At 45.8% G+C, this 26,555-nt stretch overlaps 1 protein-coding gene and 1 long non-coding RNA gene across 2 annotated transcripts in view; one reads left to right on the top strand and one right to left on the bottom strand.

Moving 5' to 3' along the window:
- Positions 1-295: 295 nt before the first annotated feature.
- Positions 296-5,244, top strand: LOC121165608. Its single transcript, XR_005885298.1, has 3 exons — positions 296-562; positions 3,832-4,015; positions 5,014-5,244. It is a non-coding gene; the product is annotated as an uncharacterized LOC121165608 (long non-coding RNA).
- LOC121165607 (myosin VIIA and Rab interacting protein) overlaps positions 861-26,555 on the bottom strand; it is a 192,497-nt gene continuing 166,802 nt past the window's right edge. Inside the window, exons 12-17 of the mRNA XM_040994283.1 lie at positions 15,203-15,397; positions 7,056-7,217; positions 3,874-3,978; positions 3,700-3,760; positions 2,368-2,486; positions 861-893 (exon numbers count right to left, since the gene is read on the bottom strand). Of these exons, the coding sequence (XP_040850217.1) occupies positions 861-893; positions 2,368-2,486; positions 3,700-3,760; positions 3,874-3,978; positions 7,056-7,217; positions 15,203-15,397 (675 nt within the window). The remainder of the gene's footprint in view (positions 894-2,367; positions 2,487-3,699; positions 3,761-3,873; positions 3,979-7,055; positions 7,218-15,202; positions 15,398-26,555) is intronic.

Below are 26,555 nucleotides of genomic sequence, written 5' to 3'. Positions count from 1 at the left end.
TAGAGTATTTACTGGGGAAAAGAATCTTGGAGGAGAACCATTTTATCAGTTGTGTATACGCTGTAATTATGCATTTGCTCACGGCAGGTTGACGTGGACAGTGCCCTCAGGTGGTGCTAATGGTGGCCTTCTCCACGCACCCTCCTCCCCACCCCATCTCGTCTGAAGTGAGGAAATGAGCAGTAAGTCTGCAGAGGGTCCCCACATTCACAATGAGACATGGGGCATGTGTCCTTCAGATGCAGCAGCTGGGCTTTCCGTTTTGGGCCTCTGACTGCAACATGGCAGGAATGACCGGGCTGGGAGCTGCATGGGAATAAGCTGTCTGGGGGACGGATGGACGAATGGTCCTTCTGCTCACGGCAGAGGCATTTTTCACTTAGCATTTGCAAGACAGAAATGCTGGCAAGAAGTTCATGAGCACTGATGGTGATCACAATGTCTACCTCCCTTTCCCGTAGGCTCCCTCTCCTCCACCAACCAATTTTCTTTCACTCAAATGGTTGACGTGGCATTCTAGTTGAATCGGACCAGAACAAAGGATCACACAGCAGCCAAGCAGGTAGGGTGGGGGTGGGGCACAGGAGATAGAGGATGCAGCCTTGGAACACAGAGGTCTGTTGCAGGAAGCCAGAATCTTGACTTTTCAGTCCTGGATTCCCCTGGGAGCCGAAGGCAGAGTGGGCGTGACTGCAGTGCTGGGGGCCGGGACTGCTCTGGGGGGATCAGGGCTGCCCTTTGCCCTCCCCCAGACCCTCCCCGAGGTGGAAGCCCATACAGTATTGGATGGCTGTTGGGTCAAGGCACTGTCGTGTTCGGCCGGAGGCAGTGGGTCAGTGGCAGTGGAGTTCTCCATGGCCTTAATACATCACAGCGGACTCCAGGGTGGGCTCCTGGCAGGAAGAGACGGGGTAGGGATGTCACCGGGCAGCCAAAGCGACCGACGCTGTGGTCCCTGTGACAGTTCTAAGTTCTATGCTCTCTTCCTTTTGGGATTCTTTGAGGTTTTTCTCCGTGGGCTGGTTTAAAGCCAGTTTGTTTTAAAGGGTTCATTGATGCTTGGAAAAAAGTAAATAACCTGTCACGTATAAAGTTAAGCATTAATTAAGATGTATATTTTAACAACTACATGATTTGGTTCTCTAGCAGGATTTATTTCTGGTGCTCTTGAGCTGCTCAGGGATTCTGCGCATCACCAATTTTCAGTCTTTTCACAACCATCGTACAGTCAATTGCCTTGCTCCCTGCCACAAACCGGGGAGGCCCAGGCCTTCCCCGCAGCCCTAGAATTAAAGCACCCTTCCTCCTCCTCCCTCATCTCTGAACACTTCTTGTCTTGAATGGTAAGATTTCTGCTTTTAAAAAAAAAGTTACTTTATGCCAACTTAGTTAAAAAAAAAAAAAAACTACAGTCCAAATCCACATGGCATCAAACCAGCCGTTTTAAATGAACAATTCAGTGGCATTTAAAACTCATCGGGTTGTGCAGCCACTGTCCTTGTTTACGCAGAGTGGACACGCTGGCTCATCTGGTAGCCTTTTTCAACCCTCTACCAGCTCCAGGCATCCAGCAAGGTAATTTACTTTTAACCTTCTCATGCACACTGCAGGTTCCCTTCCTCACCTGTGGTGGTCTGGCCTCTTAATGTGCTAATATCTCTTCAGCTCTTTAAAAGCAGACAACAAGATGATGGGGTTGTGTGGCTGGGGCTAGAGGCTGGCCAGAGAAGGGCAGGTGGGGGGCAGTGCTGCTGTCTGACACTACCTATGTGAGCACTTTGTAATCTAGGATTGCCCTCCATTTTGCCATCACCCCCAAATCTGTGTGCTCAGGCAAGAATGAAGCAGCGAAGAGTGGGGAGATGGGTGACTGAGGGGCAACAGAAAAATTCTGCCATTGCTTCAGTCTGGTCATCCCATGCAGGGTCTGTGCGCTGCGCGGCCAATCTCCCAGAGGTTTGCTGAGATTCTGCCTTGGGTTTTAAGCAAGCGATCAGTGACTCCTCTCGCCTTCACCTCTAGAGTTTATTTACTGCTCTTGGCTCTTCCACATGTGGGGGGCTGCCGCTGACTTTTTGTTCTTCAGGTACAGTATTCATGGCTAATAAGAAACTAAAGGAAGAGTAGTAGAAAGCCCAATAATTCATGCATCTCCTTTTTGTCTTCCATCAGATTGGATTTGTATGAGGGGCTGTGCAGTAAAGGGAACAATGGCATTCCCCTGCTCAAGCCCCACACGCAGCAGTGAGACCATGGGGGAAGGATGCTTCTCCAGGCTCTGCTGGGGGGACGGTGGGGGAGACAGGCCGCCTTAGGGAGGGAGCTTGAGCAGTTTCAGAAGTGGTGACAATGGGACAGAATACTCACCACCAAATCCGTGCAGGTGCTTCTCATCTCCTTGCTTCTGCTCGTGGAGGAGCCTTGGAGAATGAAATTGCGGTTAAATGTTTTCACGGCAGTCATGGAAGATGCCTCAGTGTTTTCGGCTATAAGGAAACAAATGGGAGTAAGTGTTATCCAGAAACTGGGTTGACTGTTAAGGAAGAAAGGCCAGGTGGCCAGCACACCCAGAGTTTTGTTCTCAGCTTGTCACCTCATCATGGGCGTGGGTTTGACTGTGGATTTGTTGGTTCTGTCTCTGTTTAGCATGGACTAAATAAGTCCAGGGATCATGGGTGGCTCTTTGGGGAAAAGTGGCTTGGAGACAGTCCAGGATACGCTAAGTTCCTGAAATACAAAGTGCTCTAGAACCTGCCAAGTTGTAGAAAATTGGGGATAAAATTGATGTGCAGCTATTTAATATCTTCTTCTAGCTCACTGAGTGGGACCACACTCAAGTTTTGTTGCAAGGATATTTGTGTTTATTTAGTGCTTCCCAACCGGCCTGGAATTAAGAAATACAGGCTAGAAGTACCATGTTACCTTCCTGAAGTCAGGAAATTTATGAAACAAAGGATGGGGACTGGTTATGTTTAACTGCCCAGTGGTTTTATAGCATATAAATCAGGCACTCTATTTGTCGAATACGTGGTGGAACCAAAGCTCCAACACATCTTCTGGCTTTCTACTGATTGACAGATCCGGATTTCTAATGAGCCATCATCCGTTAGGGGACCCTTGCATAGGGGCAATTGTTGTAAAGGTCCACTGGCTAACAGTGCTGGAATCTTACTGCAGTGGGTGCCGTGGCAGATGCCTCCTGGTGTCCTGTCTACTAGTCCCTGGTGGTCACCATTCCACAGCAGTGCCACACTCTCTTGCCTCACGCATGGCACAGGCCTGGAAGTTACTGCCCGAGAAATATGACGAACCTGGGAGAGACAGGACTTGAGGGTCAAACACTGCATCTGCTTATACTCCAACTAGGAAGGTCGCGAGTGTCATCAACACGGCCTTTCGGGGTCCCAGGACAACTGAGCTTCATTCGCCCGCTCATTAGACTACTGTCTTGGCTTCATTACCTTTTTTGAGTCATTTCTCTCCTTCCCTACTAAGTCACCTCCAGAATGCACTAGTTGCGGTCCCTTCCTTCCCCAGGAAGTCCCTTGCTCCTGTGGGGACCCGAGTCCAGACACACAAGGGCAGTTGTGCATGGGAACTCCCTGTTAATCTCGTCTTCCTACTTAAATTTCCCTGTTCCTCAAAGGAAACCCTTGGCGTTAGCTCTCTGGCAGCCCAGTGATTTTAATGAAGGCATACCTTTCACTGGCGGAGCAGGCAACTTCCTCCTCTGCTGCCTTGATGTGTCTATGGTGTGAACCTACAGGCAGAGCACAAATATCAATCCACTTTTGCAAAGCCAAAGAGATTTTTATCTTCCATATTTTCCAGGTCCTGCAGTGTTCCAACAGAAGGCTGCAGGGACAGACACACCTGGCTCCTTTGCCTCTGTTCCCGTCGTCTCGTGAGGTGCACACAGGGAGCGATGTTCAAGCCCGCGACGGTCAGGGCTGAAATCCGGCTCTCGATGTCGGATATCTGAACGCAACAAGATCAGCAGGGAGAGAAGCAGAAGGTGAGAGGCTTTGTCAAAGGCATTGTGAAAGCACAGAGAACAAATCTTCTTGATGTGCGCTCATTCATTTATTCAATGTCTGTCTATTATGCAGCAGGGAGAAGATATAACACAGACCTTTCTTTAGAAGTTTAACTTTATAGCCTGGTTGCTCTGGACGAGCATGTCAACAACCCCTTCAGGGTATGCCCTGGGGGTAACTGCACCACAGCTTTATGGCAGCCAGGGCCACCTGCCTTCGCCAGAGGGTCAGAGGGAGAGGTCTGGGAAGCTCTAAGGGAGGCAATGCTGCACTGAGTTTTGAAGGGCAAGTACTGTTAATGGGGCCTGCATCCTCCATAGGGCGCCCCAGTTGGAGGGGCTCTCCCAAACGAAGAGCTCGAATGCCCTTGAGAAACCCCTCCCTTCCTGCGCACCCATTTCCTCACTTACAGTCTGGGAAGACTCAACATCTCCATTGGGGGTGGAGCTTAACATTCATGCCTGCGTCCATGCTCCAGCCTGGCAGAGGGGACGCCGGCAGGGTGGAGGGGCGAGGTGTGCATCATGGTCTCCCTGCTGATCAAGGTTCTCTCTCCCTTCGGGCACAGCCCGAAGCTCATGTGTGTGCGCCTCATCCCGGACTGTGGCCTGCCCCCGCCCCGTGCTTCCCCCAGCTGATGCTGCCCTCTCATTCGCTGAGGATGGACAGGTGCTGGAGGGAGGTGTGCAGAGAAGGGCTGAGAGGTCAGCACAGCCTCCCAGCAGCAGCCCCCAGCCACCCTGCCCCTCCCTAGCCGCCCGTTCTGACTCCCCAAATGCCACATTAGGAGTTGAATTCCTTCCGTTTCTAGGCCAGCTAATTGCACAAGCCTCTGAGAAAACATGCAGTCTGGGTTCTCATCAGGCATTTGTGCTCCTGTGGACTGGATGCCCACATTCTCCTGTGAAATTGATGTACTACTGACTGTCATGTTCTGGGACAAGGAGGAATTAATTGTCCAAATTTTGTTCCACAGGGTAAAGAACAACAAAAGACAAGTGGACAACTATGAAGGGAGGATTTTGCCTTCCTAAGACTGTGCCCATTGACTGAGACACTGGGTGGAAGGAGGCGGCCTGCTCTGCTGTTTCCCGGTAGGCACCACCAAGAGCTGAGCGAGGGACTCTATGTCCATCCACAGGACAGTGAGCAAGCACTCAGAACAGCTTTCCCTGATACTAAGGGTTAAAGGACCCTCCCCTCCGCACCCCCCACCCCCCGGGGTCATGCTGCAATCTCTCCCAGTGCTGGACAATGATACTCCATCCCAAAGGCAAACTCCAAGGTGACAGGGTCCTTAGAATGCCACCTCATTAGAGAATGCAGTGGGCTAGCAGCATTGTCTTCCTCAGTAGGGACCCTGCTGGCAGCCTGCAAAACTCCTAAGAACAGCTGATGGGGGTGGCCAGTGGCTTTGTTTGCTATCAGCAACAGGCAGTATGAAGAGAGTCCCTGTTGGAGTCATCTGCGAATCGGAAGGCAGCGTCAGCCACCCTCCATTAAGGACTCAGGTGCACACCTGCTGGGAAGATCAGCACACTTATCTGGACACCATGCGATGCACCCTGGCCAATGAAATGCAATGTGAAGGAAGGCCTCCTTCCAGCTATTTGACCTCGGGTATATGGCCTCAGTTTTCCCAGAATTACAAAAGGAAATCATAAGTAGTCGCTAAAAGTGTAAATCCAGTCATGAGCAACAGTACTGAGGAAAGTAAGGTCTGCTGGACACCGAGGATTATGGGTAACACTATTGCAGGAATTTAAAATAATAGGCCCATTTAAATACACGGAAAATGGTATTTGGGACTTAGCTAAATCCTAAAAAATTCACAAGCAGAAATTAGCTATCTAATTAAGCCTTCCAAAATACCCATAAGTAATATCATAGCCTGCCAAATCATTCAGGAATCCTCTTGCCTCACAATGCCAGAAGACAAATGATTCCATTGTACTTTAGAGAGCATTGACAACTAATTGATTATGTATCTAGGGTGACATTTATAGGAAATAATTAATTTTCAGAAAGTTTCTGTTCATCCCTCCTTTTGGGAAGAAATATTCAGTCCCTGGGGTCATCTGTCGGAGGAGCCCCATCCCTGGCCTTAACCCACAGCTGGGGAAGAGGCTCCTCCTTTCTCGAGTAGTTCATGATACCACAGTGAATTCTGATCTTTTAAACGAGTGTCGTCTTCTGCATCTAGAGACGGTTCCTAGCTAGCACCGTTCTTCCCACGGTGCAGGATTCCGAGTCTACAGCTAAGGCAGTGCCACAGGGATCTGTCCTGAACTGCTGTTGGAAAGGTGGGCATTTCTCAGATGTGACTAACAAAATGGGCCCTTTCACAGGAAAAAATGGTCACAATTCCTGAGTGTGTGTGCACATACCTTAGTTGGTGAATTAATTATTTAGTCTATGGCTCATTTTGATCCATAAAATCAAAGGCCACGAAAACCTCTAACAGGCATCTTTGCAAAGTTGTACAAGCCATGATGACCCACTCTGAAACAGCATGTGAAAATCCTGTCTGTTCTTCATGCAAAATCCCGCTCTGAGAAACCTGTGCTTCCACTTGAATTCACTCCTTTCTCCTGGGTGCCAGTCTGCTGGGTACTGCCGGAGGCACTGGAGTTACTACGTTCACCTGGATTGCTGTTAGAACTCATGATGCTTTTAGCCTGATAGGTGTTCAGCTACATAAAAAGGGACAGAGGAGGGTAGTGTTGGTGTCCTGGGGACCTGTCCAACACAGGGACTTACCTCTGGGTCAGATACGGTATGCCAGCATAAGGTTTTCTGGGGCAGCCCGATACACTGTCAAGGCTATAATCTGGGAGGGAAGAGGGCTATGCTTAAGGAGAAAAAAGCGATTTAGTGGAGTCTTGCATCTCGGAGGGCTGTACTCTGGGCAAACACATTGGAGACAACAGGGTCTAATAGAACAGTGACTTGGAGACAACTCTTTAGAAGATGAGCCTCCGCAGCCCCGCAGGTGTCCTCCGGAGGCAGAGTCCTTACCTGGAGCTCGGCCTGGTGCACCTGGGCTGCAGCCGTGGCCACCTGGTCCTCCAGATCTGCCAGTTCCGTCTCCTCGGTGCCACTGTGGATGCAGCGGGCGGCGTCTTCCAGCTCGCTCAGCTGGCCCTCCAGCCCGTACACGGTGCCAGCTGCCAGGTACACCTGCAGAGAGAGCGCAGTTTGAGGTTTGGGGCCCTGTGGAGGGAACCCAGCAATTAAGGAGATTTAAGAAAACTCAGTTCAACCTCGGGGGAAGGTGAGAGTCCCCATTTGTAAACATTAAACATTCTCACTTAAATGGCAGCATAAGGGCTTGCCACCCATCCTGTGCTCATCTGTTGCCCAGGTATCCTGCAGTTAAGCAATTTTATAAACCACTTTTGATAAAGCAGCACAAAACACATAGCACTAGCTAGGCACTGACCAGTGACGCGTAAAAACTAACCAAGAAGACAGAGAAACCCATGATTTTTGTGTTTTAACCCTAACAAAACTTTTGGGATTTAGTAATCAAAAAAAAAAAAGTGTATAAAGCATCCAAGAGGTGACATTAACTTCATTTGTTCAATTTATAATTATCTCATGAATCACCCCCTTGTTTGTCTGAAATAGGTTAAGGGAATTAAAATGAACTGGGAATTTGCAGAATACTATTTCTAACACAAGAATATGACTTTGAGAGAGCATGTCAAATTCATCTGTCAATTAGGACCTTTTTTTTTTTTTTTGCTGCTGAAACTTCACAAACCAGATTAAAGGATTCATGCAAGGTGAGGGAAAGAAGACAAGTTTCCCACGGAGTTTCTTCTGAAAGTAAAATCACGAGGTGAGCTCGGAGCAAGGCACACGGGCCCCAGTGAACAGGACGGGAGCGTCCTGAGCAGTATCCGGATAGAACCAGCCATGATGTGAGACATGGGGTGAGTTGAAGCTTGGCCTGGCCCCAGCCCAGGTGGGCATCCGGGCAGTGAGCTGGAGGGTGGGCACTGCCTTTCTTGATTTCCCACTGAATCCATTTGAATGCACAAGGGGAAACTCATCACAAACAAGTGTTCTGAGATAGACACGCCAGGGGCCTGTGCACAGAGGTGGTGGCCATCTCCGGCCCGCAGTGACACTGGCTGTAGATGAGGCAGAGGACGCCGAGATACTCCTACCCAGCCAGTTCCTCAGCCTCACTCACTCACCTGCATCCACACTGCCATTTGATAGAACGTTCTAAAGTGGGGCAAAGGCAGGGGGCGCCCCGCAGTGACAGACACAACGGACGTCGTGTCCAGCGACTGTCCAGTCACGCAGGGGTCGTGTGACAGTGTCTGCCGGCAAGGGCTGTGTCTCGGCTGGCTTTGGTTTGCTGCTACTTTACCAAACGCTCAATCAGAGAAATCCTGTGCCTAAAAGACCTTCCCAAGTTAATGTGGCCATTTAATCGCTGTTTTTAAAAAGAAGAAATGGTTCTGATTTGTCCATAAGAATGTCAAAGATTTGAGTGGAGAAATTCCTAGAAAAAAATGTATCTCTTAACAATGTTGATGTTGAAATATTTTTCTTAGGAGCAGAAAAAAATGTAAGGGGGAAGGAAGCAGGAGAGAGGAGGAGGAGGTTTAGTTCAGAGTTCATTACCTGTTGCTTACACTTACCTACTTAAAAGGTAAATTTTATTTTACTAAGATCGTGTTGAGTATAAACTAATTCATATATCAGAAAATTTGGAGCAAAATTAAATGAACTATTTAATTATGGCAGTGGTGAAATAGAACTCGACACAACCTTGATCTTAGAATCTTGGTTTTACCAGAAAGACACACAGCCTCACTACGCCTGAGGACTGTGTCACCGCAGCTGCCACCTGCATCTTCCCATTAGTCACCTGCTGCCGCTGCCTGCTTTTTCTGCCAGGAGAGAGCAACATGAAAGAGCTCCAAGCCCCAGGAAGGTCAGAATGTTCATCTTGCCTCCGTGTTCTCCTAAAGTCTGCATTTGTTTGGCAACAGGGAGGTGGACAGATCCAGTGGCTTGGTGCTGTCACCAGCTGAGCAGGAGCCCCCCGGCCACAGTGACAGCTCCTGGAGGCCAGCGGGGGAGGGAGATGGTGCTGGTGTCAACGCCATGGCTGAACCCGGGACCCACTAAGGTTTCCCTGACGTCTGTTTAATGTTTGTGGCAACCACTGAAGTGTCGGGATTATTACTAGGAATGAGCAGAGGGGGGCAGTCTTTTTATCCTAGGAAGGATCCCTGGCTTGCCCAGGTCTGGCAGCTGGAGAGTGGTGGAGCCTGTCCACTCCCTGCCAGGGAGTCCCTGCCAGGACACTGGCACTGTGCTGCTTGGCTCTCCCAGCTACCAGACCTCCTCTCTTTCTGAAGTGCCCCCTGCCCTTTGGTATTTTGTTACAGCAACACAAAAGTGCTTAGTCTTGGTTGGAATACTTTGACATTTTACATTTCATGCTTTGAAAACATAAAGGTACTAGTTACCATGGTGATCACTGGATTATATTTGCTCTGCTGCTGGCTGAAGTAACCAAAAGTTATGATGACCGTATTATTCTTGCCTTATCAGAAGTAAACAATTTAAAAAACCAATCAGCTGAAATTGCCCCTGCTTAGTTGTGATCCACTTTATGGAGGAACTGTGAGTCCTTTTCTTACTGGTGCTTAGTATCTCCTATGGATTGCCTCCTGCTTCAGCAAGCCTGTCTCAGAGACACTCAAGAGATGGAGAGCATTCAGGAAAGGCCCTGGGGGGGTCAGACCTCCTAGGAGAAAGAGCGGTAGGGAGCCTCCCTGGCTGCAGGACTCTGAGAGGCAGCAGTGTGCTAACAGGCATTGCAGCTTGCCAAGAGAGAGTGCACACAAGTCCCAGATGTCGCTGACCTGAGCACAGCTTTGGGAACTTGGCTTCCACGAACTACACTTCTGGGGACTGAAGCAAGAGAAGAACAGGTTCTATTTTCTAGAACCCCCAAGGAGCCATCACCACCTCCCTCCACAGGTTCCCTGGTGCCACATCTTCTCTGCTGCTGAAGGGGTCACCCAGGGACCTTCATAGGGAAGGTCAGCATCCCCACTCAGTCCCGTGATCAATGGGGCAGGGATGTTCTGTCCTACATGGGCCACTCCAGGCAAAGCTAAAGGGACTAGTTCTCTAACAGGATTACAGGGTTGCCACAGGTTGCCTCTGACATTCAGCCAAGATCAAAGTGAGGCCTGTCCTCAGATGGGGGCGGGAAGGAGAGGAAGCTGACTCATCCCTTCTGCTCAGAGCCCTGCCACAATCTACAAGGTGGCTCTGCTCACTGCACATGGCAGGCTAGTTTTCCGCTGATCCTATGAACCCTTCTCCGGCCTGCTCTGACCCCTGCCTGGCTGGGTTGGGTTGGTCAAGGGTAGTCCCCAGCTAAGAGATGGAAGGCAAGGGTAGAAGGTAGGAGTAGTCATTTGCCTGGCCTCCCCCGGGGGGTACCTTGTTTCTGGTAGCAGTCCTGGTCCTGATTAAAGCTCTCAGTCTGGGTCCTCTTCAGGATTCCAGTTCTCCCTAGGCTCTGGTTCCATGGCCTGGGAGTGGTAATAACCTCCCATGGCTTCTCTCTATACCCTGCAACCTCCCTTAACCTGGCTGACATCTCGGTTAACTGTCCCCTGCATGAACTTCTCTCTCCTTGTGCAGCCCGAGGCTAACAGGTGCAGAAAGACTCCTCTCAGCCGAAGCGTACAATACCCAGAGACACAGTGCTCAACTAAGGAACCAAGTCCACTGTGCTTGGGATCAGCACAACACGGCTCCTGTTTCCTGCTTTGAGGCCAGAGCACAGCCGATTTCCCAGAGCGAACACTAGGCTGCAGAACAGTGGTGCCCAAATCACCAAGCTCAGGGAATTCAAAACTCCCATTCCTACCCCCGCAGTCCCCAGTCAAGTAAATCAACGAGACAATTTAGGGAAACAGGCCACTGCATAAATTAATGTGCCATTTGTTTTACCTGATGACGCTTTGAAACCTTCAGAAGCGTTTTTACAGGTGAATATTCTCAACTGAATCCTCTTCTCTCCCAGAGCCCCGGTCTGAAGAAGCCCGCTTTCAGCAGGTGGGAGCCGTGCTGCCATTTTCTATTTCCAACCGTCTCTGCTTCTCCAGCACAAAGAAGGCCAACGGGCTGCCAAGGAATGAGGAGCTCTCCTTTTCAACACGGATGACAAAGCCATGATTTAAGGCAGCCGCGCCCAGATCCCTTGTTTAAGACCTGGCCCTCTCCTGCCTTGACTGAATTCCATCCTGAGAGAGCAGAGTGAAGCCAGGAGCCCAGGGCCCTGTGATCTGGCTAATCAAAGGCATGAAGAGAGTCGTCCAAACCCAGGGATTTCAAAGGAACACAGAGACAGCTGCTTTTGCTGTGGAATTTGAAAAATCAGAGGAGGAAGCTGGCTCGTAACCTTTTGTGGGCAGAGGAGGCAGGAGAGGGAAGCAGTCAGCCTTAAAACCCTAATTCAGCCTTGCGTTCTTGCCTGCTCTGACACCTTGACCTGGGGAGTGTGTGTGTCAGGGCTAAGGAAGCCAAGGTAAAAACGAGCCATGCAGTGGCAGGACCTTAGGAAATACATAAGGCCCCGCTACCTTTCCCACATGCTCCTCGGAGGAAAAGCAAAACACAGTGTTTGCAGTAACCACAGGGGCCGAGAACTGCCACTTTAAACCTTGGTTATCCACATGTAGCTCTCTTGATGTTGAGTTTGGTACAACATCCATCCCTTTCCTGGTGATGCATTTCATCAGTTCCATGTGTTCCAGGATTACGGCTGTGTCAAGATCATGGGCCCTAAAAGGACTGTTAGACACACTAAAGAACATAGCAGCAGTGGAGTGTTGCTTCATCCACATCATCACTCGTTAGAATAACACTTTTAAAGTCAAAACAACAAATCAAAAATACCCCTGGGAGCCAGATCCATGCCATAGCACATTCAGCCCCTGCCTGCAGTGTCATATGCGCACTGGTTTGAGTCCCGGCCACTCCATTTACTGTCCAGCGGAGATGGCTGCTTGGGTCCCTGTACCCACGTGGGAGACACTCCAGCCTCCTGATTTGGAACTGCTCCCCTTCAACCATTGCAGTTACTTGGGGAGTGAACCAGAAAAAAGGAAAATCTCTCTCTTTTTTATCTCTGTAAATCACCTTACAAATAAAACTTTAAAAAAATACCTGTGATAATAGTTCCTGGTTTTTTGGGAACAGCATCCCATGAGAGTGCCCCAAAAGCAAAGTTTACTTTGGGGATCTGGAAAGATGAAGTCACCGCCTGGATTTTATATTAGCTTTGTGGGCAAGTCCGTGCCAACTCATTCTGTATGCCCTGAATGGCTCTTTTCTAAATCTCTCTTTTTCTTGGTCTGGAGTCCTGGAAGATTATCATCAGAGTGTTACTGAAATTGTAGATTTTTTTATATTTGAAAATTATAATCTAACAAGGGATGACTACCCAGAACACACAAGGTACTCAACAGCCAAAGACGAAATAATCCAATCAGAATGTGGGCATGGGGCTAAGCAGACGCATCTCAGAGGAGGGCACAACGTCGACAGGCACGTGATAAAAGTGCTCAGCGTCACCGATCATCAGGCACATTCCACTCAAAGCGTCGCTGAAACACCTTCCTCCTCCTCACCCAAAACAACAGGTGCAGGGAAGGTAGTGCGGAAAAAGAAACCCTTGTTCCCCATCAGCCCGAAATGTCAACACACGCAGCTGGTACGGAAAACAGTCTGCAGGTTCCTCAATTACAAACAAAACCCTGAGGAAAATAACTGCCTGCTCTCGTCATCCCACTACCGCATCCCTGGAGAAACGAAGTCACTTTGTCGAGGAGACATCTGCACTCCCTTGTTTATGACTTACTATTCAAAATAGCCCAGAAATGGAAACCAGCTAAGCGTTCCTCAAGCGACGCCAAAGATCGAATGTGCCATATTTTGCACACCACAGAATATTAGCCACAAAATACGATGTTATCCTGTCACTTGTGCCACCATGGATAGAACAACTAGAAGTCATTATGTTAAATGAAATAAGCCAGACACACAAAGAAGACACTACATAATCTCACTTAATAGGTGAAGACTGAAAAAAAGTGCAGCTCGTGGAAGTTAATGGTAGAAACGTGGTTACTGAAGACTGGGGAAAGTGGAGGGGAGGAAAGGATGATGGAAAGATTAATTAAAAAATAATTATAGAAAGGAGAAATAAGTTCTGGGGTTCTACTGCATAGTGGATGACTACAGACCAAAAAAAAAAAAAAAAAAGGTCCTGTGTATTTTTCCAAAAATAAAGGAAGGCAGAAGAAACAGTTTTGGATGTTTTTGTCACGAAGAAATGACAGGTGTTTGAGGCGACAGATGTTTTATCCCTCGCCGGGCATTGAACAATGTACTTACATGCACTGAAACATTACTTGGTACCCCGTAGCACACACAGTTTTTATGTGTCAATGAAAATTAAGTTTTGAAGAATCTATTGCATCTTTTCTTCCCTTCCAAGTCAGGAGGACGGAACAGCGCAGGGCGTCAGGCGCAGCTGTCCCTTTCTGCTCCCTCCTCCGCAGGGCGCACTGAGAGCCGCTCTGAGCTCCACACACAGCAGTCGCTCCAGCACCCCTGGCTGCCCACACTCTCGGAGTCCAGAGGGGTTGTTTTTCTTCCTTACTTAAAGGGTGAACATTACAGCACCCTTACTTTTTTGCAGTATAAACTACATGCAGCTGAATTTGAGTAAGCACTGCCCCCCAACCCATATTAATTTGATGCTGCTTTTACACAAGGACACATTCTGACAGGGAACCAGAGAATCTGGCTGATGCCATTTGACCTTGCTGAAATGTTGGCATCTGTCGCATTCCACCCTGACCGCCTGCCGTTCTTACCTTCCCCCTCTGCAGACACCCGGTGGATCCCATCTGCTTCCCTGTGGCCCTGGCTCTTAGGCAAGGCCTCCTTTAGACAGCTGGAGAGCTGGCACAGGTGGTGGGCCCAGCCATGTGGGTCAGAAGGGGTAACAGGTTAAAACAAAACAGAGGGACTAGGGTAAGAGGGACTTCCAGGCCACCATACCTGGACTTCAGTGAAAACAGATCTGTTTCGGCAGAGGCAGAATCACCACCAGGGCTAATTTTGTTTCCTTTTTCTCTCAAGGGTTTCTTTTTTTTTCCTTCTTGCAAATGGCAAATGCATCCTCACCCCAGGATGAGAGCAAGCTAGAAGTGTTGTCTCAAGGTTGGAACCACTTTTAGTAACACATTCTTTAATGTAATTGAACAGGACTGCGTTAGGAGTTAGATGATGACATGGCTCAACTACTAAGAAGATCTAACCTATTTGGGTATTTATCTTGTCCCAAGCGTTGTGCTACATAGTTTCAAAGAAGAAAGATCATTTTAACTATGCCCCCAAAGTTAGGTTTTCTTCTTTCGATTAGCCAGGTCTACTATCCCTGGTCTCCTTGTTGGAGTATAGGTGAGAGAAAGATCAGAATAGGGTCGGGGAGTGATGGCCGAGTCTGGGTCTCCGTGTGGCCACAGGGTAATGCAGCAGGGACTCGGGCAGTTCCTGAGTCTTTAGAGAGTTTCAGGGTGGAGCATGGAGGTCTCGCGAGGGAGGCAGTAGTGGGCTTCCTGCCGCCAGTGGCAATGGAAGCCTGAGTGTTTCCTTGGAAACACAGGTAGGTGACTGTGCTTAGTATCTTGAGTGAGGGGAATGGGGCAGGCCTGGCTGTACGAACCTGAGTTCTCTGGGCAACTGCTTCATTCCTCCAGCTGCACTGGTAGCACTCTGCCCAACTCTGGTCAACTCTGAGATGCACCTGATAACACAGGGCTAGCTCCCTGTGAGACTGGCTATGCCTCCACAGGCTGCCTCTCTTTACTTTCTTCTTCTGGGGGCCTTAATCAGTGATTTGTATGCAAATCCTCACTGCAGGGTTCCATTTGCTTCTATGGAATGCACCCTAGAACCCTTCCTAAGGGCATACTCACTAGGGTGGTCATGGGAGAGAGTGTGTGTGTGTGTGTCTGTCTTTGCACTCACTGTGATGAGCTTCAACTTCAATAGTGTGGCTGTGCACACAGTCACCGTGCCAGGGCACACCCACACCCTCTTACGTTTTCTTCCAGTGAGGTCAGCTGCTCATCCAGTCTCACTTGGTCTGTCCCAAGAGGAAACGTGCCCTTGTCTCCGTCGGGAGGGGCTGGCGGGGACTCCCAGGGCCCTGCAGACTCTGCTATCAACTCTTCCGTGGCATTGATGACTCTCAGGACTTCTGTGGAGATGTTGCAGAGAGAGACAGCAGAATACTTCTGTTTGGTCCAATAACAGAAGGGGACAGAAGACAAGAACAACACATTAACAATGACACGGGCATTCTACATCATCATGAGATGGATTCCGTACATACACACACATACACACACACACACACACACACCAGTGTGCCAAGGGAATGAGCAGATAGAATCTGCGCAGTTTCCCTTGCAGCTGTGGGTAGCCATGCCACATGGGTCAAACCAGAGAGCCTGAAAGGAAAGCCTCGGAAAGAGGTCTGAAGGAAAGCTTCTGGTTTCTTAATCGGGAGAACACATGTATCCGACACCCACTACCGCACGCCCTGCCACTCTTGTTTCGTCCTTGAATGTAGAAGTTTGGTGTACGAACCAAAGAGAGTGAAGATGGGTATCAGCCAAGTAAGAGAGAACAGCAACATAGAAAGAGCCAGGGCCCAGCGAGCAATGGATCATTGCTGAACTCTGGGAGGCCCCCTGCTTGCCTCTGGACATCTTGTTAGAGGAGAAAAACCATCTGCTGGAGCCACTGTTGGCCAGGCTTTCTGTAATCTGCGGCTGAACCTATTTCTAACTGACACTGTTCTCTCACAGCTTTTTGTGTTTGTGGCTCAAAGTTGCTACCAATCCAGCGCTAAGGGGCAGTTCAGCCGCAAATAACGGTCACATCCAAGTTCATGAGCACCTGCGACATCAGGCCATCAGATGGAGATCAACACTGCTCCGGCATTCAGGGTTTCTAACATGAATACTTTTTTTTGTTTATCCCATTGTAGGGGTTGAAAATGGGGAGTCAAAAATGACAGAGGCCTGCTCTGCTTCACGAGTAGAATGTTCCAGGGAAATCTGGCATGGTAATGCCTTTGGTAGGATCCACCCTCCTAAGGTACTGCTCCAACTCAAATCACGGCTTAATTTTATTTGTTCCCCTCATTGGAATCCACTCAGGTTTTGTCTTGCCAGAGGAGGTTTTCAACAGCCTTCCACTTCACTGGAGAGGGAATCAGAGAGGTTAAGTGGTGAAGTATTGGCTTGAATCCTGTGACACCCTGAGAGATGCATTTAGGAGGGAATAATATTGAATGGAAGGAAGTCGGCTTGCCATGAATGTAGGTAATCCTACTCCAAGTGTCACCTGATTTCATTTCATTCCAACCTCACAACAACCTGTCATGCTCACCAGTTCCGTCATCAGAGATGAGGATGCCCTGGGTCAATGAAGAGGCGGCAGGACTGGGGTTTTTGGCTCAGAGACTTTGCTCTCCAAATCCATGCCACTTCTCCCCTTGTCACACCACACCTACCACCTGCTTACCGGAACAGCTGCCTGAACTCAAAGGACCCAGAATGGCATGAAGAACCAGAAGTTCAGGGAATCATGACAGGTGGACAACAGATTGGCAAGAGACGGGAGCTCAGACAGCTCACTGCTGTGATACATAAACTCAGCCAGCTGGCGAGGCCACAACCCAGTGTGAGGTCCTCGTCCATACCTGTCAGGCCCACCTAGGACTGAGTTTCCCATGACAACGAGGCTGCAAAAGAATGTGCTTCGTAAGGAAATCTGTTCCCAGTGGGATGCAGACTTCACAGTCTGCTGGCTGCTTTTCTGCCTCATGTTGCAGACACTCGTCTGGGCTTTGTGAAATGCTTCCATCAAGCTACCAGAGCGAGCAAGCAAGGAAGTTGGTTTAAATGCCCTGATTTTATGTATTTTTTTCCCTCCTTTAAAGTTAAGAAAAGAAACTCCATATGTCCTCCTAAATAGTTGACAGAAACCTGCTAGAAAAATTCCACGTGAATGTGTTTCGGTCTTCACGAGACATAAGGCACTCCAGCAATGCCTCTAAAACCCGTCAAATACATTCTCCACAAACAGACGCCTGTCCCTGAAGAGTGATTTGATGAAAGAGGGTGGTGCAGAACCGTGGCAAGAAATTGGAACATGCACTTGATAAATTAGCATATGTAACCGACCAGTCAATTACACGTAACCGAAGTGGAGGAGAACTGGCTTTTAAGAAGGATCAAGATTAGAAATCACACAGCACTTGGTAGCCAAGGCCATTCAAAAAAGAAAAAAGAGCTTTGACTTTTTTTAGTGGTGATTAAAACGTGAAGTGAAAAGTCTCCTACTGGCATTTAAGTTCTGGAATTAAACCCAAGGTTTTGTGGCTTCCCCTGAGGTCATGTTTTTGCCCTTCCTTGGTGGTATGCACTGTTGTTTGATGCATGCCACTTGCGCAAAGACACATCAGGCCTGGTAAGGGTTGCAGAGGAGGGGAACGGAGCCATCTCCTTTAACCAAACCTGTCCTGGCTGGTGTGAACCGGGCAGGAATGTCCTTACTGTCCCAAGAGGTGATCAGGGTCATTGATCTTCCTACTGGCTGCTTCTCAGGCAGTCTGCACTGAAATCTACTGGAAAAATTTCTCTAGGGTTGGCATGAACCAGGGCACCAACAGGGCTCAGCTCTGAACAAGTCCAATGTCGTGTGATGTCAACACCCACATTTGCTCAGAAAGGGGCCTGCTCATGGCAGCCCAGCTGGTTTTGATAAATGTCAAGTGTCCCTTAAACTTTTTCAGTTACTTCCTATCCCATCAGAGCAAACACCCAAGTTCTTGGAGGGCCACCCAGCCCTGCGAGCCTCTAGCCTCGACTCTCCTCTTCTCTCCCACTATATTCCCCTTGCCCCAATCATTAGTTTGTTGCTTGTCAGGGTCATTTTCATCTTAGGGTCTCACCCTTGAGCTCTCTGCCTGACTTTCCTTTGCTTGTCCTTAGGGTCTCAGTTCAAAAGATGCTTGGTCAGAGAGGTCCCCACTAGTAGTCTATCTTCATCCTCCCCATTGCTGCTTGCTTCAGTTTCTCTCTCGTCTTTATCACAATTTGACATTTCCTCCTTAGCTGTTATCTTCAATAGAAGTTAAGTTCCAAGAGACCAAAAGTTTTTCTCTCTTATCCCTAGTGCTTCATGGATTTCCTAACAGCTCAGGTCATTTTTTTTTTTAAATAAATATTAAATGATGATGAAACAAAACTCCGGAATTTCTGCCTCCATCTAATAATTGAAGGATAAATTCAACAAGTGATTATAGTAAATGTTTATGTACCCAATGCTAGGACACCTGGCTATTTAAAACAGCTGTCAACAGCACTAAAGGGAGACAGACTCCAATATGGTAATATCGAGGGGTTTTTAACACTATTATTAATGGAAAAAATCAAACAAACTCAACAAGGAAATAATAGAGCTTATTGATACCATGGATCTAACCTGTATTTAGAACATATCACCCTAAAGAGACAGAACACACATTCTTTTCATCAGTTCATGCAACTTTTGTTAGGACAGACCATATGATAAACTATAAATCAATCCACAGCAAATTCAAAAGATTTGAATTTACAGCATTCATCTTTTCAGACCACTAGTTAATGAATCTAGAAACCAACAACTCAATAAAACTCTAGAAAATATAGATACATGATGAGTGAAAAAAAAAAACCCACACATTACTGAATGAATGTTGGATCACAGAAGAAATGTAAACGGAAATGAAGAAATTCATAGAAATGGGCCAGTGTGATAGCCTAGTGGCTAAAGTCCTGGCCTTGCACATGCCGGAATCCCAAAGGCTGCTGGTTCATGTCCCAGCTGCTCTACTTCCCCCATACTGCTCTCTGCTTGTGGCCTGGGAAAGCAGTAGAGTATGGCCCAAAACCTTGGGATCCTGAACCCACAAAGGAGACCTGAAGGAAGCTCCTGGCTCCTGCCTTTGGATCAGCTTAGCTCTGGCTGTTTCAGCTATTGGGGAAGGAACTAATGGACAGAAGATCTTTCTGTCTCTTCTCTCTGTAAATCTGCCTTTCCAATAAAAACAAGTAAATTTTTAAAAAATTAATAGGAATATAGGAAGATGACAGCACAGCATATCAAAACTTATGGGATACAGTAAGCAAACCCCCCCCCCCCCCGGGAGTCTCTTTCTGCTACCCTGGCTATGTTGTGTGGCTGAGTGGCAGTAAGTGCCCATAATAAGAAATCTGAAAGGCATCAGATAAATGCTCTATCAGTGCAGCTCAAGGACCCAGGACAACAGTAAACCAAACCCAAAGTTAACAGAAAGAAACAATTAAAATTTGAGAATAAACGAAATTCAAATAAAAAAGCCCTGATACATAAGATCAGTGAAGAGCAGTATTAGTGAAAAAAAAAAAAAAAAAAACCAAATTGATGCATCACTGGACAAATAACCTAAAAAATTATAAAAAGTATGTAGGTGTGTGTGTGTGTGTGTGTGTGTGTGTGTGTGTGTGCATGCACACGTGTTTGGGGGGGTGGTTAGAAGACCCAAATCAATAAAACCAAAGATGAAAAGGGAAAATATTACAACAGACACCACAGATACACAAAGAATCATTAACAAACAGCTATGAGCCAATAAACTGGAAACTCTAGATGAAATGGATAGATTTCTGGACACACACAATCCATCTAAACCAAGTCAAAATAGACAAATGACTAGGATAGACACTGAATCTGTAATACAGACGCTCCCACAAAGAAAGGCACAGGACTGACAGCTTCACTGAATTCTACCAGGCCTTTCAAGAAGAAATAACTCTCACTCCTCACAATCTACTTAAAACAGTACAAAGGGAGGCAGTCCTCTTTCCACCCCTCCTATGAGGCCAACATCATCTTAATTCCTAAACCAGAAAAAGACACAACAGAGAACAAGAGCTACGGGACAATATCCCTGATGAAAACAGATGCAGAAACCCCCAAGAAAATACGAACTGATCAGAGATCTTTTTTTTTTTTAACCATGCATGGAGATCTCAGATCTTATTCTATGATCTGATACCATCAAACTACTGGAGGAAAATGTTAGCGATGCTCTGCAAGATATATATGTAGACAAAGATTTCTTGGAAAAGATTCCCAAAGCACAGGCAATTAAAACAAAAAGAAATAGAATTACATGAAATGAAGATGCTTCTACACTGCCAAGGAAACTGCTAATAAAATGAATAGGCAGTCCAACAAAACGGGAGAAAATATTTACAAACTATACAACAGACAGATGACTAATATCCAGAATTTACAGAGAACTCCAGAAACTCAACAACAGCAAAGCAAACAAATCAATTAAGCAATAGGCAAGGGACATGAAAAGGGAGTTTTTCACAAGATGAAACTCAAATAGCTAATCTGTACAAATGCATATTTGTCTAATACGTCTAAATTTAATAACAGACACACAAAAAATGCTCAGGTTCTCTAGCTATCAGAGAAATGTTAATTAAAAACCACAGTGAGAATGGCTATCACACAGAAATAAAAAACCAATAAATGCTGGTGAGAATGTGGGGGAAAAGGTACCCTAATCCACTCTTGGGAATGTAAACTAGTTGAACATTATGGAAGACTGCATGGAGATCTCTCAGACACCTGCAAGGAGATCTGCCTTATGACTCAGCCATCCCCTTCCTGGGATACAACCAAACAACATGAGATCTGCGTGTGAAAGGACTACCTGTAACTTATTGTTTACAGTGGCAGAATTCACAATAGTTAAAATATGAAACCCAACCCAGATGCCCACAAAATGATGACTGGGATAAAAAGCTGTGGTAGATACACTATGCCATAAAGAGAATTAAATCTTTTACAATAAAATGGGTCTAGATGGAGACTATTATGCTTAGTGGAATAAGCCGGTCCCCCAAAATGCAATATATTCTCTTTGATCTGTGACAAGTAACAGAGAGAAAAAGAAAAACCAAGTAATCTCTGAAAGTGAGATGCGCGTATTGGGAATGAACTACTACTGACACCCTATGCCTACGCTCCTCTGTAACAGTGGGATTTCCATTTTTTCTTTTTCCTATATTCACTAGTCATGACATCTTTATTTACTGGAATGTTGTCATGGTGAAGCTAATAAGTGTGCCATCTCAATAATTTGAGATGGGGGGTGAGAGAGGAGCCCCTCTACTTCTAAATCTGATGAAAAATGTGAAATCTACTCATTATATATGCATAACAAAAAAAATCAGCTGGATTCTCCTTCCTTGTCCCCTGTATCATTTGTTATTATTATTATTATTATTTTTTTCATTGGAAAGGCAGATATACAGAGAGGAGAGACAGAGAGGAAGGTCTTCCGTCCTATGATTCACTCCCCAAGTGAGCCGCAACAGGCCGATACTATGCCGATCCGAAGCCAGGAGCCGCTTCCTGGTCTCCCACGCGGGTGCAGGTTCCCAAAGCTTTGGGCCGTCCTCGACTGCTTTCCCAGGCCACAGGCAGGGAGCTGGAAGGGAAGCGGGGCTGCCGGGACTAGAACCGGCGCCCATCCCTGTATCATTTGTATGGCTTGAAAAGCAGGAAGTGCTTCCTTCACCGGCATGAAAAACCAATGAATTTCTCCCCTTCTCCTCCTCATAATAAAACAAGATTAGAGAGGAACTGTTTAGATGTATCGTACAGGATTTTAACTTCCTCTCTAATCTTTTTTCTAAATATTTCAGGACTATTTCTGATTGTTTATTCTATTAGACGATTTTAATTTTCAGACTCTGAAAAGTTAAAAATGTCTGGCTTGGCATCCGACTTGAATTACATTAAACTTCTAACCTGATTTTGGAAGAATTCATCTTTACACCATCTTTGCTTCCAGCAGACTGTTGGGAGATCTTCAGTTTTCTTGTTAAGTTTTAACTTGACATTTTTTGCTCTTACTGTGGATGGGATGTTTCTATTTTATCCCTCCCCCATCTGGTTTGAGATTCTTATGTTACTTTTGGCTAACAGAAAATTGAGGTCTCATGTAGAAATCTGTGAAATGGAGTTCTAATGTAAACCCCGGCCCCCTTCACCTGCACTGATCACGCTCAGTGATGTGGAGTTACGAATAGACCTGCTACAAACAGACCTCTTCTTGGAACAGAATAGATTTCATTTTGTACTTAGTTGCATTCAAGGGTTCTAAATTCTTTTATAGGCTCTTCATGTTTCAGACAATGGATCTGCCTGGTGCGTGTGTAGCGGGGACCTTTATCATCTTCCCCACACCTTGTTCTCTTCACATTCCATGCAATCACTATTTTAACCCTCGCCACAATCCTGAAACTGCAATTCTGCTGTCCCCTTGCTTTCAGAACATAAACTTGGCCTCTAGTTCCTAAGGAGGCAGGGGGAGTGCGCAATATTAGCATTTCCTCACTTCCCAAAGCAAACACGACACAAAGCCTCAACTTTCTGCTATCACCTTTGCCGACTTTCTTGTATCTGAACCTGTGGATCTTCGCTGGTCCAACGCCCACCCTCTGTCTGCTACCTGGAATCCCTCCTCCCCTCTGCCCCATCTTCAAGAATCCCTTACTGCAGAGTGGTTTAAGGTTGTTCTCCACATTTCCCTACAAAAAAACCAAACCAAAACAAAAAAACAGCTTGACAAATTGCACCATAATATACTCTTGGCTGTTGGCCCAGTTTTTCCTTAGGATCAATCATTAAAAATACAACTTCTGGATCAAAGGACATTTGGATCACTTACATTGCTTTGGTTTACCAAGTTATCAACGTGCCAGAATGTGCACCCCCTTATTTTCAATCTAGTAGGATGCCTGCTTTCTTATAACCTGAGTAACACAGATGACCGTCGCCATCATCCTAGTTCTCAGGTAAAGTACAAATCTCAGGATTCTTATCATCACTATTTCAATTTAAGCCACACACACACACACACACACACACACACACACACACACACACACACCCCCACACACCCCACACACACCCCTCCTGCCCACTGGTTTACTCTAAACGCTTGCGCGGGCTGGGGCTGGAACGGGAAGGCAGGAACTTGATAACAGGAGCCACCACTGGCCTGCACTGACAGAAAGCATCCAACTCAAACATGCCAATGTGGGATCTAGGCATCTTCATGCCAGGCTAAATGCCTGCTCTGCCTTTATTTGTAAATTTGTGTTCCTGGTGATTGAGCCAATAAGAAATTTCTCCTTGTTTATGGCTGACTGCCCAGTGTTTTAACAGTGCTGGGCACACTGAGACAGTTCAGTACAAATTGGATGAATGGAAAAAGATGAATGTGCCAAACCATATGCCAACTTCTGAGCTAGGTGCTATGTTAACTAAAATTATAAAATGACTCAAGTTGAATATTCTTTCCCAGGCTTCTGGGCCATTTCCATTTCCCCTTCTTCTTGTAACTTGCCCGTTTCTATATGTTGTTCTTTATTAGTATTAGGATGATATTCATTCTTTACCTATTATATATTTAGGCAATCTTTCTTAATGTTGTTCTGCTTGAATTGTACGGGTGTTTTTTATGAACCTAGGTAATTAATTTTTATGCAACCATTTATTTCAACTTGTAAGACTTCTAGCTGTTCTTTTCCTAATTATAAGGACTAGCCTCTCATGTCTTAATTATAATTACTGTTAGAAGTCAGTAATCTATAACTTATCCTAGCAATCGCACGGCTTCTACCATGTAGCAATTTAAACTCCTACCCTTGAGAATTTATGCTTATATACAGTAGGAGGCATGGATCTTGGCTTCTGCTCAAATGATCAGACATACTTACTAAATTCTGGCTGTGCTACACAGGTTATTATATAATGGAATGTGTTTGCTACTTCTTTCTTCACTTAATTATGTTGTCACCATGCCACACATTATATTTTTATCTGCTTTTGTATTTTCTACTGTTTCATTCATCTGTTTGCTTATTCCAGCGTTCCCACCATTACTATTGCTATGGCTGACATTTTCTTGGCTATACCTACAGTCTTTTGCATTTGCCTGGCTATATTTTATGCACTTATTCTTCTAGGTGAAACTTCAAAAATTTTCATCAAGTCTCCAAAAAAAAATCTCTTAAATAAGATGACTGGAATTCTCCCAAATGAATGTATTAATTTAGGGGAAGCCGACATCTATAAAAGGATAAGATTTTCCCACTCAAACACTGCATGTCTCTACACTTGTTCAATTTACCTTTGTGCTCCTTAGCAAAGTTAATCAATTGCATCAGCTGTGTATGTGTGTCATACACAGTAACATCTGCATTTGAAAGGTAGATTGTCGTGTAAGTTTTAACCAGTTACGTATCCAAAATTGTGACACATTACTTCCATCCCACTAAGAGCATCCTGTTAACCTTTCACCTGCTTTGTCCCTAGAGCTTTGCCCTTTCTGAAATGCTGTGTAAGTGACAACACGTGACCTCGGACTCAACACAGTGCTTTGAAGACTGACCCATCTCATTGTGTCTACATTCCCTTTTATTGCCCAGTGGGATTGCACTGTATGGATGTACCAGTGTATCCATTCACCAGAGGCAAATATTTAAGTCCTTTTTCGTTTTTGTGATTATGAACAGAGCTGTTAGAGACGTTTCTAATCCATCTTTGGGATTTGTGTATGTGTCCAAAGACTTAATTTTTGTTTGGCTAATTCTTAGGAGTGGCACTGTTGAGTTACATGCCAACTGCAATTACTTTTGTTGCTGTTACAATTGGGATTTTTTTCCTTTAGAATTTTTGAGGAATTATTACTGCTAGAAGATCCTTGACAAACTAAACTCTTCCAAAATAGTAACAGTGTAACTATTATTTTTGGAGAGTTTACCTTGCCAAACTCATTATTATCTGCAATAATGCTTTACTTCTTTTTTTCATTTTAACTCAAAAGCCTACAGCCAGTAATACAGCATCATAATGTTGTTTTCCACTGACCAATATTGATAGCTCTTATTTCTTAGTGACACAACATATTTTGATAATTTTTCCCATGACTAAGGGTGAATTTCAAGCTTTAGATACATGGAAGAGAATTTACAATATTCATCAAATTCATAAAGAGGTCTCCTGGTCATTGCAGTTGAGTTTTTGTCTTAACTGCCGTAACTGGTGGCTCAGCTTGGTCAGCTATTGTTTTGGAATCTATTTTTCATTCAGTATTATTGAATTTCTACTGAATGTCAAGCTGAATGTTTCATGAAATAATTGTTTTACCCTTTAACCTGTAAATATAATAAAAGTGTTATTAATAAAAGTGTTACATTGATATTATTTTCCTAGACGATAAACTTCACTTGGCCATTGTAAAATGTTATTTTAACATGTAGTCGTGACTCATTGGCTAAGATGCTGTCATTTTTCAATGTTTATTCAGCAGTGAGTTTATATGTAAAAGGTTTGGTATATCTGATTTGTGTGTGTGTGTGTGTATGAGAGAGAGCAAGAGAGAGAGAGAGAGAGAGAGAGAGAGAGAGAGAGAGAAACACTCAAGTCAAGGTCTTAATTAGATAAAATAAACTGAATGCTTTTCACATTTTTTTCAGTGCTCAAGAACATTTTAAATGGTATGGTTATTACTGGTGCCATGAATATTTCATGGACTTTACTGTCAAAGATCAAGCAGCTTCTTACTGAGAAGTAGTTCTCCGATCACTTGGCCAGTTCCCCCACCATCCACTCAGACGCTATGCCCCTTGAACAGTTTTGTTCATTTGCTTCTTCAGAAACAGACACTATTTTCAAAGTAATCACAAAATGTTCACCTAGAGTTTAACCACATGTTAAAGCCACATTTTTTTCAAATACATATACATATGTACATGCTATTTTGATGAAAAAACACACATTTATGCAAAAACATTTACAAGTTCATCTGTCACGTGGAAGGGTTTCCTCATCCATGGATCAGCGAGATTGACAGCCATCTCAGAACTATCGAAACCACTTGAGCAGAACCCTGGGAGCACCCTGGGACCATGGCAGCTGGCCGGTGCCCGTCCCTGGGTAGAGCGGCGGTTGGGAGGCTGGGTAAGGCTTCTCATCTTCCTGCTTCCCCCAGAAACAGGAAGAAACAGGAGATTTGGAAACAGTGATCACACCCACTTTCCCTTAACCCTTCCCACACTGATCAGCTATGTAAACATCATTTTAAAAAATCACCTGTCATGTATTTTCTTTCATCAATACTAAAACACTGCGATGCCCACACTGTTTAAAGCAAGTTCTCGCCAGAAGGAAACGCACTCTAAGCTCCACTGTGGTGCACTGAACTGCGTACCTTTCCATCACACGAGCAAATTATCCTTCCCATCTACTCAGAGGTGTTCTTTTTTA

This window comes from Ochotona curzoniae, unplaced genomic scaffold (genome assembly GCF_017591425.1).
Source record: "Ochotona curzoniae isolate NIBS_2020 unplaced genomic scaffold, NIBS_Ocur_1.0 contig_908, whole genome shotgun sequence".
Lineage (NCBI taxonomy): Eukaryota > Metazoa > Chordata > Mammalia > Lagomorpha > Ochotonidae > Ochotona > Ochotona curzoniae.
Note: the sequence above shows the minus strand (reverse complement) of the source record. Positions and strands in the feature narration are given on the sequence as shown.